The 14,051-nt window shown below is 34.8% G+C and overlaps 2 protein-coding genes across 2 annotated transcripts; one reads left to right on the forward strand and one right to left on the reverse strand.

The window, feature by feature from the left end:
• Positions 1-11: 11 nt before the first annotated feature.
• LOC111450495 (aspartic proteinase-like protein 2) lies at positions 12-5,135 on the forward strand. Its single transcript, XM_023090673.1, has 11 exons — positions 12-284; positions 412-680; positions 1,112-1,241; positions 1,359-1,606; positions 2,079-2,303; positions 2,416-2,578; positions 2,667-2,740; positions 3,208-3,298; positions 3,502-3,577; positions 4,226-4,297; positions 4,748-5,135. Exons 2-11 carry the CDS (start codon positions 466-468, stop codon positions 4,906-4,908), a joined length of 1,455 nt encoding a protein of 484 aa, XP_022946441.1. The 5' UTR covers positions 12-284; positions 412-465; the 3' UTR covers positions 4,909-5,135.
• Positions 5,136-8,799: 3,664 nt separating this feature from the next.
• On the reverse strand, positions 8,800-12,573 carry LOC111450341 (probable protein phosphatase 2C 33). The gene is made up of 5 exons (XM_023090413.1): positions 11,731-12,573; positions 10,655-11,044; positions 10,439-10,556; positions 9,756-9,979; positions 8,800-9,656 (listed from the first exon to the last, which is right to left on the reverse strand). Exons 1-5 carry the CDS (start codon positions 11,974-11,976, stop codon positions 9,177-9,179), a joined length of 1,458 nt encoding a protein of 485 aa, XP_022946181.1. The 5' UTR covers positions 11,977-12,573; the 3' UTR covers positions 8,800-9,176.
• Positions 12,574-14,051: the final 1,478 nt, after the last annotated feature.

A 14,051-nucleotide genomic window follows, 5' to 3' on the forward strand; every position in this document is an offset into this window, starting at 1 on the left:
TCCATTGAAAATGGTATCACTCATTTAACCATCCATTGACTTTCCTCTTTCTCTCTTTCTCTCTCTTTTCAATTTTCTTCTTTGAGTAATTAATCGGTAGTCAATACAGTACAATCGAAGGATGTCGGTAAGGCCATGGAATTGAACAGACAGCGGCACTGCCAGATTTCAGAGACAGAGACGTGAAGTCGACGAATCCAAATCCAAGTCCAAATTTACTGTTTATTTGATTATTCAAAATCAAGTGAAGATTGCGACCAATTCTTTTCTCTTGGCTCAACGCGGTTCATTCTATTCCCCTGTTTCTAATTTTGTTTCTTCACCTTATTCTCTACTTCGAAGAGTTTTCTAGGTAACCCATTGCTGTTAGCCCATAAATCTGAGCTGGGCGTCGTTTTTTTTTCAAATTAGGTTCTGGGTTTTGCTTGAATCTCTGTTCTATTTGCTGGGGGTTTGGTTTTGATTATGGCGATTGCAAGACTTGCCGTAGTGAGCTTCTTGCTGGTGATTTCGTTGTTGTCAACTGGGGATTGCAATTTGGTGTTCAATGTTCATCACAAGTTCAAGGGCCGCGAGAGGTCCTTGGAAGCCTTCAAAGCCCACGATGTTCTCCGTCGCGGTAGATTTCTTTCTGCTATTGATCTCAACTTGGGCGGCAACGGACACCCTTCTGAATCTGGGTTAGTCTTGATTTCTGTTGTGGTTATTTAGCATACTGAAATTTCTGTAGTTTTTGTGCGGTGATCTTGTATGTAATTGCTTGTTTAGTGGACAATTTACTACATATCTCAGGTATTCCGTTGTGATCTTTCAAACAAGACCTGTATGATTGGATCCTGTTCTACCTCTTTTAAGTACATACCATATGGAATTTGGATCTTTACCTTTTTTGTTTTGACTTTATCAAATCACTGCTCAAGTTTTTAGTTGCTTATGGATTTGGATTATTGTTCCTCGTTTTAATGGATTTGTTCGAGTCGAACGAGGCAGATCGGCCTGTTCCTTTTTCTTGTTTGATAAAAGAGAGTATTGTTCACTTTATCATATTCGTTGTTGGATGGTGGAAACTGGAAATACTTATATGTTCGATCTTCTCTATCGGTTGGATTAGGCTGTATTTCGCTAAAATCGGGCTTGGGACACCAGCAAAGGACTATTATGTACAAGTGGATACAGGAAGTGACCTCCTATGGGTCAATTGTGCAGGCTGTACAAACTGTCCCAGGAAAAGTGATCTTGGTGTAAGTCTCTTGAACTTTAGATTCTTAATTATATTCAGAACTACATCAAACATTTGTCGCTTGTCATCTTCTTCGATGGACCAAAGCTTCACAAGCAATACTCTGATTATGTTACAGATAGAACTGACACTATACAATCCATCGAGCTCCAGTACTTCAAACTTGGTAACTTGTGGTCAAGATTTTTGCACTTCCACATACGACGGTCCGATTCCTGGCTGCAGGCCTGAACTACTCTGTGAATATAAAGTTGCATATGGAGATGGAAGCTCAACTACAGGATATTTCGTGAAGGATCATGTAGTACTCGATCGAGTGACGGGAAATTTTCAAACTGAATCTACAAATGGGAGTATAGTATTTGGGTAAGAATAGCATTTTCTGCATTTTCTACATTTTCTTTTATTTTTGCTCTGTGTCCATCAATTGATCTTGTGGGATTATATCGAAAAGTTCAAGTTCAAGTTCTTTTATATGAATTTCTATTTCATGGCATCATGAAATTTTATACATCTACAATGAATTAGTGAAAAAATGTTTTTAGATAACTATTAGTAAACCTAACGAGTCGTCTGTTTGACGTTTGACGTATTTTATAGTATATACTGTATATTTAACGATGAATAAAGTACCTACCAAGGAAGAATCGTTATTATTTCCCATTCTCCTCTCAAGTTGTTCCTCTGCTTTAGTTATTTGTTTCGACATATTTCGATCATGGATAATTTTCCACACCTACTCAATGACTTTGTGAAATGCATCGATCATTCTGGTTTTCTGTTTTTTTTTCTTTTTCGTTCATACTTATTTTGTCTTCCTTGATGGACGGACGGATAGTTGTGGCGCTCAACAATCTGGCCAACTCGGTGCAACATCTGCAGCACTTGATGGGATACTTGGTTTCGGACAAGCAAATTCATCCATGATTTCGCAGCTGGCTTCATCAGGAAAAATTAAAAGAATTTTTGCACATTGCTTGGATAATATTAATGGAGGTGGAATTTTCGCCATTGGAGAAGTGGTGCAGCCAAAAGTTCGCACCACTCCATTAGTGCAGCAACAGTATGTTACACTTCCTTGCAATTAGTACTTTTCGACACCTTCAATCGACAACGTTCTTCTTCCTTTTTTTAAGTAGTAGCCTTAGACTTAGTTATTTCATGGTGCACTGTAGGGCACATTACAATGTGTTTATGAAGGCAATTGAGGTTGGCAATGAAGTGCTGAATCTCCCCACGGATGTTTTCGACACTGATTTAAAGAAAGGAACAATTATCGACAGTGGCACGACGTTGGCTTATTTACCAGATGTGATTTATGAACCATTGATAGCGAAGGTACACTATATAAAAAATATTATTTCTAGTTTTAAGTTCGATAGCATTAAGTGTGTTTCAGAAACTGAAGCTGTATTTACTATGCTAGATTTTTGCAAGGCAGACTGGATTGAAGTTGCATACTGTTGAAGAACAGTTCACCTGCTTCGAATACGACGGAAAGTAAGATGGCATGATACCCTACCTGGCTAAGTTCTATCGATCTTCGTCAAACATTTAAAATAGCGATCTCGTTGTTCTGGAATCCATATTCAATTAGGGATCCTCCTTTTACAAGATTGTTAAATGTGTTGCTAGTTTGTCCTCTTAATTTGGTCTGGTTTTTATTGATTCATGAGTAAAGATTTATTAGCTTTATCTTAGGAGATACCCTCTAGGATCCCGGGTTCATGTTCATGTCGAAAACTTAATAACTCGAAACTTCGTTATCCCTAAGAGTTGGTCTTCGTATAAGAGAAGCCTTTCGGGACGTGATCACGAGCATAATAATGTAAGAAATGGGGCCCTTGACAAGAGTTTAGCATGCTGCATAGTATTCTTTACCTGATGAAAACATTCTTTACCTGCGTAGTTTTCACTATCTGGAAATTTCTTAAGTTTCTCATTTGGGATTTATGTTCTTCATGCAGTGTTGACGATGGATTTCCTACTATTACATTTCATTTCGAAGATTCGCTATCTTTGACCGTTCATCCTCACGAGTATCTATTTGATATTGCGGTGAGTGAAATGAGCTTGGAACGACAAGCATCTTAGCAACTAGTTTTTAAATCAAATAATTGATATTACTTAGGAAGATCAAATTTGAAAATCTCTGCGTGTAAAGGGCGATACCGATACCGATACCGGGGTAGCCTTAAAAGCGTATTTACAGAAACTTCCCTGACATAATTTTTTGTTAACCTTTCTGATCAAATTTGCAGAGTAATAAATGGTGCGTCGGTTGGCAGAACAGTGGTGCCCAATCTAGAGATGGAAAGGATATGATTCTGTTGGGAGGTCAGTGAAAAGACAATGAACATTTCTATTATATTTCATTGCTTCTGCTCATGAAGCTTCGTTATCTGTAACGGCCAAGGCCCACCGCTAGTAGATATTGTCCTCTTTGGGCTTTCCCTTTCGGGTTTCCCTCAAAGCTTTGAAATGCGTCTGCTAGGGAAAGGTTTTCACACCCTTATAAAGAGTGTTTTGTTCGAGGATCTCACATTATCACTCCCTAAGACTTGAAACTTGAGTGAATCCCTACTTTAATGCTACACCGTTGAACACTCCGACACTTTAGTTCGGCTAGCATGTCCATGTCTAACACATGTCACACTTGAACACTCCCGACACTTGTTGGACACTTGTTAGCACAATGAATGTGTTAGACACTAGCGGTACAAAGTTGATATACGTCCAATGTTTATTAGACACATAACAAACACATAGAGTTTGAATAAATTTCTAGAGTGAACGGTATTAAGTTCATTTTTTTGAATTTTCTTGTATGAAAATGATATATTTTAACATGTTCGTGTTGTGTTGTATCGTATCGTATCCATGCTTCTTAGTAACCACCCCCAAGATATAAAACTAAAACGGTGTTCCTTTTCGGGATGTGCATATTATTGTTAATCCGTTTTTCCCATTTGTTTCTGATTTCAGATTTGGTGCTTCAAAATAGACTCGTACTGTACGACTTGGAAAATCAGACCATCGGCTGGACGGAGTATAACTGTGAGTTATTTATTTAGCATTATAAAACTTTATATAACAGCCTAATCTCACAACTAGCCGATATCGTCCTCTTTGGGCTTTTCCTTTCGGGCTTCCCCTCAAGGTTTTTAAAACGCGTCTACTAGGGAGAGGTTTTCACACCCGTATAAAGAATGTTTCGTTCCCCTCTCCCAACCGATGTCGGATTTCACAATCCACCCTCCTTCCGGGCCCAGCTCCTCACTGGCACAAGTGATCTAAGAAAGGACCCCCATCCAAATTTGATAATAAGAGTAGGAAAACTAGAAAAGTCGGTTCGTGTCGTTAATATCTTGATCGAAACAGCAGTGCGACAGGTTGGGTAGAGTAATAAATAATGAAAAGTTAGATTCCTTTTGCTCACATGGCCTCCTTAGTGTATTAAATATTCAGAAATTGGTGTGAATCTGTTCCAATGGGGCATTGTTGCAGGCTCTTCAAGCATCAAGGTGAGGGATGAACACAGTGGAGCCATATACACAGTGGGGCCTCATAACCTTTCTTCGGCTTCTACTGTAAGAGTTGGAACAATATCATCAATGCTGCTCTCAATACTTCTACTGCTTACTGTTCTTCATTCTTTTACAAATTAAAAGGGATTCTTTTCAAACTCATTATCAATTTTTTCAATGTACATATTATGCTCTGCTGCCCATTTCATTCTTTTTCATTCTTTAACATCATCCATTTGGAAGTACTGAATGATTCTTTGGGCGTTTGTGAAAAACTTGTATCGTTCTTATTGATATTCATAACTTCAACTGTCTTTCCTTTAACATCTGTTTATTGGCCTCAACTATGGAAACAATATTGTAATGTTTATTGGTGTATTATTGATCGAGTGTTTAGTTCACTGTTTTGGGAGCGGAGAGTGTTGGATGAAGTCCCACATCGATTCATTTAGGGAATGATCATGGGTTTATAATCAATGAATACTCTCTTCATTGGTATGAGGGCTTTTAGGAAGCCTAACACAAAGCCATGAGAGCTTATGCTCAAAGTGGACAATATCATACCATTATGGAGAGTCGTGTTCATTTAACAGAGAGTACGAGTTAGCTTAACCGATCTCATGTTTGGTACGTCTTTTCTTATTCGTTAGGTTTGCCTCTAATAAAGCATATTAATGAAATAAAAAATAATAATTAGTGGTATTAAATGATTTTAGTTAAATTTCAAAATAGCAATAATTAATTCATAAATCATATGTAGCCTTGCACCAAACAAACTCAACCTAAAAATATTTCTATGTATTTTTTTTACATATTGATAAGTATTAAAAGAATTAATTAAATATTTACTTTACAAAATAATCATTTAAAAAGAGTTTTAAATTAAAAATATGTGAACAAAATAATTATTTGGACTCTGTAAATATTTATTAGCATAATTTAATATCTATTAGGAGTGTACATTCAACCACGCAACCCGGATCAATCCAACCTGAACTATAAGGTATTAAGGTTTCGGGTTCGTGGGACAAAACCTCTAGGTTGACCCGAGCCAAATAAAAATATTAAGGTATTTTGTTTAATTTTTTTTTATATTATTTTGTTATTTTATTATTTTTAATTTATTTGTTTAGGTTCTTTTATATATATATTTTAAAAATACTTTAATATTTCATACTATCTTAAAACACGTTAAAATAAAATGCATTAGAATAAATAACATATAACTATTAATACATTTTATATTATTTTTAAATAACTATTCATACCTTTTATATTATTTTTAAATATATTGTTTATTATTATAATACTAACGACTATTTAACTTAAGAATATGGTTTAGATTAGGTTTATTAGTTACAATTTATACCTGCATAATATGGTTTAGATTAGGTTTATTAGTTATGATTTATCCCTACATTTATTTTAAAACAAATGCTTATAGCGTTGGAGGTTCATAAATTATCTATATATATATATATAAATAATTTTAAAGTATATTCCAAATTCTAATGTATTTATTATCTATTTGTTGCATTATTAGTATATTCAATTTACATATTTTTTTTTATTTTCTAATAGTTTAAGAGTCTCGTCAGGTATAATAAGTATATTTCCATTAAAATATTTTTATATATTCTTTATTTTTGTTTTGGTTAAATACAATATCTTTAGACTAATCTTTTTTTATTGTTTATTTAATTTCATAATCTATTATTATTTTTTTTTTTTTTGCTACTTTAACTAATTCTCAAGAAATATCGGTATTTAGTTGTCTTCAGATAATGTTGAACTATGTTAATATTTTTTTTTGCTACTTTAACTAATTCTCAAGAAATATCGGTATTTAGTTGTCTTCAGATAATGTTGAACTATGTTAATATGTTACAATTTTTCCTCTTATTTTTTTACTGAATTTGTTTTTTTGGTTTTCTTTTTTTTAATAATTATAGATGGATTTGTGTTTGTTTGTGAACTTTTAATATATTTTATCTAATATTGTATTGGAATTTATAAATGGTGGATAAATAAAACCTAAAAGAAAAAATTTGACAACCTAACACCAACCCGGACCATGTACACCCCTAATATTTATAACTATTAAAAATTTTAAAATAATATTATCTTATAAGAATAAAATAATATTATTTTATAATGTGTTAACGACCCTATGTTATGTTATACTTAAAACAAGTAAAATATGTTAAAGTACCTATTTAAAAAATATGAACGTAAATCAAATTAACCAATACAAAAGCTTTTATTCAAAATCCATTAAAAAGAAGGTGAGTTAAAAGAATACTCAATAAGACATCCTCTTATCGGAGTCAGACATGCACACAAACATTTAGTATTAACAAGTCACTCACTCGTGACTTGTCTTGAATCTAGATCATCCAGCTCAACCCTAAACAGCACCTGAAAATACCGACAATTCAATTCTTATGTCAATAATAAGTTCTAAAAAAATATAGATTATTCACCCGACCTAAAAAAATGCTTTGACTCTTTTGAGAAATCATAAACTAAAACTAAGGCATATCTGTAGTACGACTTGGACTCTCTTGATGATCTTGATGGCTGATTACCCAAACACACAACGTGTAATCACTACAAAATTATTTTTATTCACATCAATCATATCAAGCATAAAATCAGTCCAAACGTATTTATAACAACGTGCTTAAGGTACATCATAACCATATAAATAGGGCCATATATGATGCATATCCAACATTTTTATAAATAAATAAAAAATAAAAAATAATTGATTCCTACGTTATAGTCTCTTACCTCGAAGAGTTCATAGCAAGCACAATCACTTCTTCGTCTTACTCGTGCCGTTCATCCTCCAAACAAATTCAAGTCTTTTTATTCTTCCATATTCTAGAATATTCTATAAAAACTTAAAATGTTTCTCTTTCAATACTTGGAAATTGATTTCAATTTAGTTCGACTCCTCTTAAAAGAGTACAAAAGGTCTTCATCTCGTCTTCTCGTTCCTATGTAGCCTTTTTAAATGGGTGAGCCTACCATAGGACTTTATTAGCGCAATTTCTTGACTATGTAACGTCTCTACTTCCCTAGCTAAAATTTGTAGGGGCTTCTCTTCATAGCTTAAACTCTCATCCAATTGTAAGAACTCGAAATCTATCACGTGAGATGGATTTGCTTCTTGATGTGGTTAAATTCATAGGATATGAATTGATCTACAAAAGAAAAAAATATATATGTGTAGATAAAAAGATACAGATTTTCAAATAAGATTAATGACAAAGAATTGAACCTAATAGAAGAAAGTAGACTAAAAGTAGACTTTCTCACTTGTTACTATTATAGAGTCTATATGTTTTCTCAATTTTGTATTTGCACATATGAGATATGTCAAATGGATGTTTAGAATTCTTTTACGAAAATGAATCTTAAAGAACACATCTACACAGATTATTCGATGGATTTATTAACGTTTAGATCTTTGAATAGAATATGGTTTGAATAAATTGTAATGACTTTGTAAAGAAAAGAAAATGTTCATGATTTGGAATGACTCCGTATATCCTATAAATAGAGATTTCTAAGATAAATGTTAAAACAAACTTCGTCCTAAGTATGATACAAAAGTTTAATAATATGGAATAGTGACAAAGACGACTTCTAATAATAGTTGTTCGGATCTATATAAAAAGACTCTTTTATCTAGGGTGGACAAATGAGAGAACATGTTGGACATATAGCATGCACCAATATGATCAATTATATGAAAAATTCAAGATCATTAATGTAATCCTAACTAGTATATACTAGTTGACATACGAGAGGGATCATATTCAAGAAATAATACAAAAGGTTTATAATATATGAATGAACTTAAATGTCTTATCTTGATAATACTTTGATTCGACCCATTTTGTAATTGTTACGAATGATTTAAATGAAATGAAACGAGCACAGAAATGGGTGTCATGAAAGCAAAAGTCAGGAGCCATGAGAGCAGTGGGGCCTCACAAAGTTCAAACAATGTGCAGCAGCCTATACATCAAACCACAAATTCAACGCAAGATTTGCAAACCAACTTGAATCTACGGCCTTTACTTTACTTACAGTCACTAAATTTATTGCCAACATTACAAATAACAGACAATTCTTGCAAGAAAATTTATGAGAACAATAACCGATGCCAAGTCGTTTACCTATCTACTATCATATTCTACAAAACTCGATGTCTACCGGTACGAGAGAGTCGACAAATTTCCCAGACACACTAATAAGGCCGGTCCGACCTCTCTCAACTTCAATTTTTATGACTCCTTTTATTCTCACTCACTAAACAGAACAACAGATGCAAGAAAAAATGAGATATAATAAAATCGTACCAAAATGAAGGCATTGATGAATCTTATGTACTTCCATCACTTCCGGCTGGCCTTACCTTCTTTTCCAGGATCGAATCTCGGCAGGTTTACCAGAGTGTTTACGCGCGAGACCCCTTCCAGGGCAGACCATTCTATTCCCATTTCTGACTGTTCTTCCTCCTTCCATTCATCTTCTTCTTCTTCGCTTCCATCCTGCAAAATGTTCTTGCTCGTTTTGATGGTTCCTGAACGATTCAGACCATTTGGGCCACAGAGATTTTCAACCACAACTGCTGTACTGACTTGATCTACTAAGCTTTGTTGCTCATCCAGTTTGTTATTGGAAGCAGATGATGGATTGCTGGAGTTTGAGTCAAGGAAGAGGCAAATGACCGCACAGTCATCCATCTTAGAAGTTGGGTATTTATGTTTCCATGCTTTAATGGCAGTCTCCACCAGAGTTCGAGCTGCAGTAGTACGTTTTCGAGCTGATGCAACAATATCTACGACCTCTTTGTTTGACAGAACATCCCATATCTGAAAAATGAAACACAAGAAGCCAAACTCCAGACATGAGAAAAAATGGGAGGAAAATCGAGTTTTGAAAGCAAATGGTACAAGAAATTGATCTCATACTCCATCTGAAGCCAGAACAATGAATTCGTCTTTTTCCGTGAGTCGTCGATATGATATTTCAGGTACAGAGATAAGACCAAAGTCTTTGAGGCAGAAATCTCCAAACGCCCGCGCCATGGCAAGTCCAGGAGAGTTGCTGTCTGGAAGCCAGACTCGAGCAACATCAGGTTCGTCTTGGAGAGCAAAGATACGACCTTTACACTTACGGATTCTCTCTGCTTCAGCTGTTATGGTAAAAGAATTTCCATAAAAAATCCTTTGGCAACTGAGATAGCTAGTTATGATTCGAGAAATATAATCCATTGTCCAAAACTTCCTTATACGGTACGATTGTAAGTATTTAGACTCGAGAAAACTGAGTACTTTCAGAAACAATGAATACTATGAAAAATAGAACACTTTTTTCCAGAAAAGTGCAGGACATTAATCCAAGATGCTCATTTTTTAAAACATCAAAACAACGTTTCCTACGTTTCTAAAATTGTTTCTAAAAATTTTGAAAACATGGGAGGCGATTTCGAAAATTCAAATGAGAGAAAGAAAGAGAGTAGTAAATATCAAATGCTATATGTAATTTGAAGATCTTTTTCCTACGGCTTCCATTCATTTTCATCCATATCAACAATATTTAACAACAATGTAGAGCCCCCAATATAATACTCTACAGAGGAAAGAGCTAAGACCTGGAAGATTTGGCTTAAGATCCACAGTCAATTGAATAGCAACAAGAGAGTCATCTTTATCTCTCATACCCAAAACGGCTCGGGAGTCCCCAACATTTCCAATGACAAGATCCTGACCCTGAAAAACAAAGGAACTATTTTATGAGCAAAGAAACAACACACATTTCTTATTCGAAACTAAATTCCAATCATTTCCTTTCTAATACGAAACGGGACCTGTTTAACGAAAGTCACTGCTGTAGTGCCACTACAGATGCAATCTATGGTTTGGTGCATTCTGAGCTCCCAGTCCATAACTCTAAAAGCCTTAAGAAATGACTCCTTCAAAGTATGGAAAATTTCAGGTTGCTTTTCCGTTCCATCAAGATCGGTGGAGGCCTTGAACTCCTCATTAGCAGACAAAAAGGAGGTTGTTTCGTCTGAGTTTACACTTGATGCATTAAGGCTGATCTCTCTATGAACATCATCTGTGGTCAAGTTGACCTCCCAATGTGCACTCAACCTCAGAGGAAGAGAATCCCTCACTTTCTTCGCAACCATATGACCATAGGGACCATGGCCATCAAAAACCCCACAGAAGATCGTATCAGTTCTAGAGCCAAAATTCTGAAACCCAAGTCAAAATCAGAGTCAGTCAAATGTGTATATTGAGATGTTTGGAGTTTAAGAGAGAAGGGGATCAAGCCATGTTGATGCACATTCTATTATTATATGAAAAATGGACAAAAGATTAAGAAAATAACCTAAAATTCGACCCCACCCCCGAGAAGCCATGAACAAAAAGAGAGTACACAAAAGCATAACAGACCGACACCAAAGTGTTAGGAATAGATTCTCCATAATCGTATGATATTCTCCACTTTGAGCATAAGCTCTCGTGGCTTTGCTTTGGGCTTCCCCAAAAGACCTCGGTGTATTCCTTACTTATAAACCCATGATCATTCCTAAATTAGCCAATATGGGACTCCCTCTCAACAATCCTCAACACAAATGACATCTCAACACAAAGGACGTCCACTGCACAGGTGGTAATTAAGACAATCTAAGAGATCCCTGATTCAAATTCATGATGAAACTTTCTAGAAAGATCTTCATCCACATAATTGAGGGGAAAAACACAGAAGTTGGGTAAAAAAGAAGCAACCCAAGTCAAGTAATCTGTGTTGGATCAGATAATTAATTAATAGAGCAGACTCGGAAGGAAACAAGCAATCAAGCAAGCAGTTGAATTGAACTCATGGATATACATTCGTTTTCCAGCATGAAATGAGTTGAAATAAAGAAGAACAAACCTCCCAGACAATCATGGCATCTTGATTGGTCCCTTTCTTTCCCTGCTGCGTGAACAGAGAAGCCACATCAGTGGCACCATTGCCGAACAGCCTGCCGGGGATCCGATGAAGTGACGAATCCCCAAAGGAGGAATTTCGAGAAACATTTCGCCTCTTAGAACTGTTCTTGCTCCGACGGTGCTTAGCCGGAGTGTTTGGGGAACCAGGAATGGGGCTCCTGCTTTCCGCAGACAAGCAGGACCCCATCCGAAGTGCCCTAACAATGCTTAGAATGCACTCCAGACCAACCCCCCAATTGACCTCCCAACGCCCACCACTTTCTGTGTACCGATCCGTCAGGAACCCTCTTCTGTCCCACCCGATTCGGGACACAAGGCCTTTCTTTCGATCCTACCTCATCATCGCAACCTTCAAATAGCCATTTCGGAATCCGGAAATCGGGTTGAAGAAGAAATGCGAAAATCTCTGTCTCAACCCTTTTTCCTGGATGAATCGCAAAAGAACAATCGGAAAGGGGATGCGGAAAAAAGTGGAGATGAATCTAGTTCGGCATACAAATGGGGTTTGGATTTGAGACCCGAAATTGCTGAAACCAATTGGAAAAAAGAAGAGAGGCGACTAGGAATCGGAAGAATCGGAATGGATTAGAGAAGAGGCGATCGAATCCGATAAGAAAGGGGAGAAAGAAAAGGAAATTCTTAAGAGACAAGCGGAAATGGTTGAATGTAGAGAACAAATAGGAACCACCAAAGTAATCATTCAACGTTTACAGGCTGAAAACAGATTCCCATTCATCCCATTCAACGTGTTTTTGGACTTTCTCTCATCACTCTCACAAATTCTGCCTAATTTCCACTACTATTTTTTTCATCTTCTTTTTCTTTATTTCTTTATTTCTTTATTTTATTTTATTTTTATTTTAGGTTGAATCTATTCCCAATTCTAAGATTTTGGGTCGATTCGTCCACTTTTTAGACCCAACATGTCGTCCAAAATGTTTATAATATCCATATCAAATAGCCGATACATGTTATTTTTACAAACCAATTTCATATACCAACCATCCGTCTATGATTAAACCATTAAACCAATACAAACTAACTTCGTAAGGATCGTTAGGATTTATCCCCTCGAGGTTCATAATTAATTATTTCGTTTCTAATGATAATTTTGATTAATTTATCTGTAATTTAATAATAAAAAAATCCAAGATTATTAGTGAAATCTTGAACCATATATGATTGACACACATGAGGGTCATGTTCAAATAATAATCTAACAGGTCTATAGTATATGGATAAGGCTGAATGTCTTATTTTGGTAGCATTATTGATATGATCCATTTTGTAATTATTACAAATGATTTTATCGAAATCGTTCATGACATGTGAGTGAGAGTACCCTATAAAATGAGTTTGTATAAGATTAAACCATAAAATATTTGATATCTCTTTATAAATCCGTTAATTGAGGAGATTAATATTTCATAGGATGATCATATGCAACTCGTTTAATCTAGAGTGAGTTATGAACTCCTAACTCAGATGACTTGTTCTTTGATTTGCATAAGTGAGAATGACTTTTGTAGTCGATTCAATACATCTACCATTTTGGGGACTTGACCAAATAGGGAGCTGGGAATATAATTTCACGAGATGAAATTCACTCATTCCTGAGTTCCCTTAAATGTTGATTTCGAGACTTAAACAATGGGTCACATCCTCTAACTGACTCGAGAGGAAATTTGTTTATGGTTGGATTATAAACAAATTGTTCATTAGAGAGTTAAGGCAAGATGTAATTACTAGAGTAAAACGAACTTTCACCCGACTGTAATTACAAATAACATGTAAAAAATTGACTTTCTTGTAATGATTATATGCATGGATACAACTTGTTCTACCATACCTATAATTTTAGGTGGATAGTGGAATGACCTATAATTAATTACATTAGAACTTAAAATGAGTAGGTTTTATGTATGATCCTCTAGTGAAAAGAAAATTTTGAAAAGTTGAAATTAATATTTGACCTAGGAAGATATATTAAATATTAAAAAAATAGTACATATTTAATTTGAAGTATTTAAATTAATATTTAATATATTAAATATATTAAAAATAAAATAAAAAATATATATTTATTGTATTTTACCTTAGATATTAAAATAATTAATGTATATTCAATCTATTAAATAAAAAAAAATGTATATAAGAGTTTTCAAAATTTTGTCCATATTTCTTTCGCGGAAGCTAGATAAATCAGAGTTGATTTTAATATTGTAAATAAATCGTTCATTCCCAACACAGATAACTTCATTT

Source organism: Cucurbita moschata, unplaced genomic scaffold, assembly GCF_002738365.1.
Source record: "Cucurbita moschata cultivar Rifu unplaced genomic scaffold, Cmos_1.0 Cmo_Scf00012, whole genome shotgun sequence".
NCBI classification, from domain to species: domain Eukaryota; kingdom Viridiplantae; phylum Streptophyta; class Magnoliopsida; order Cucurbitales; family Cucurbitaceae; genus Cucurbita; species Cucurbita moschata.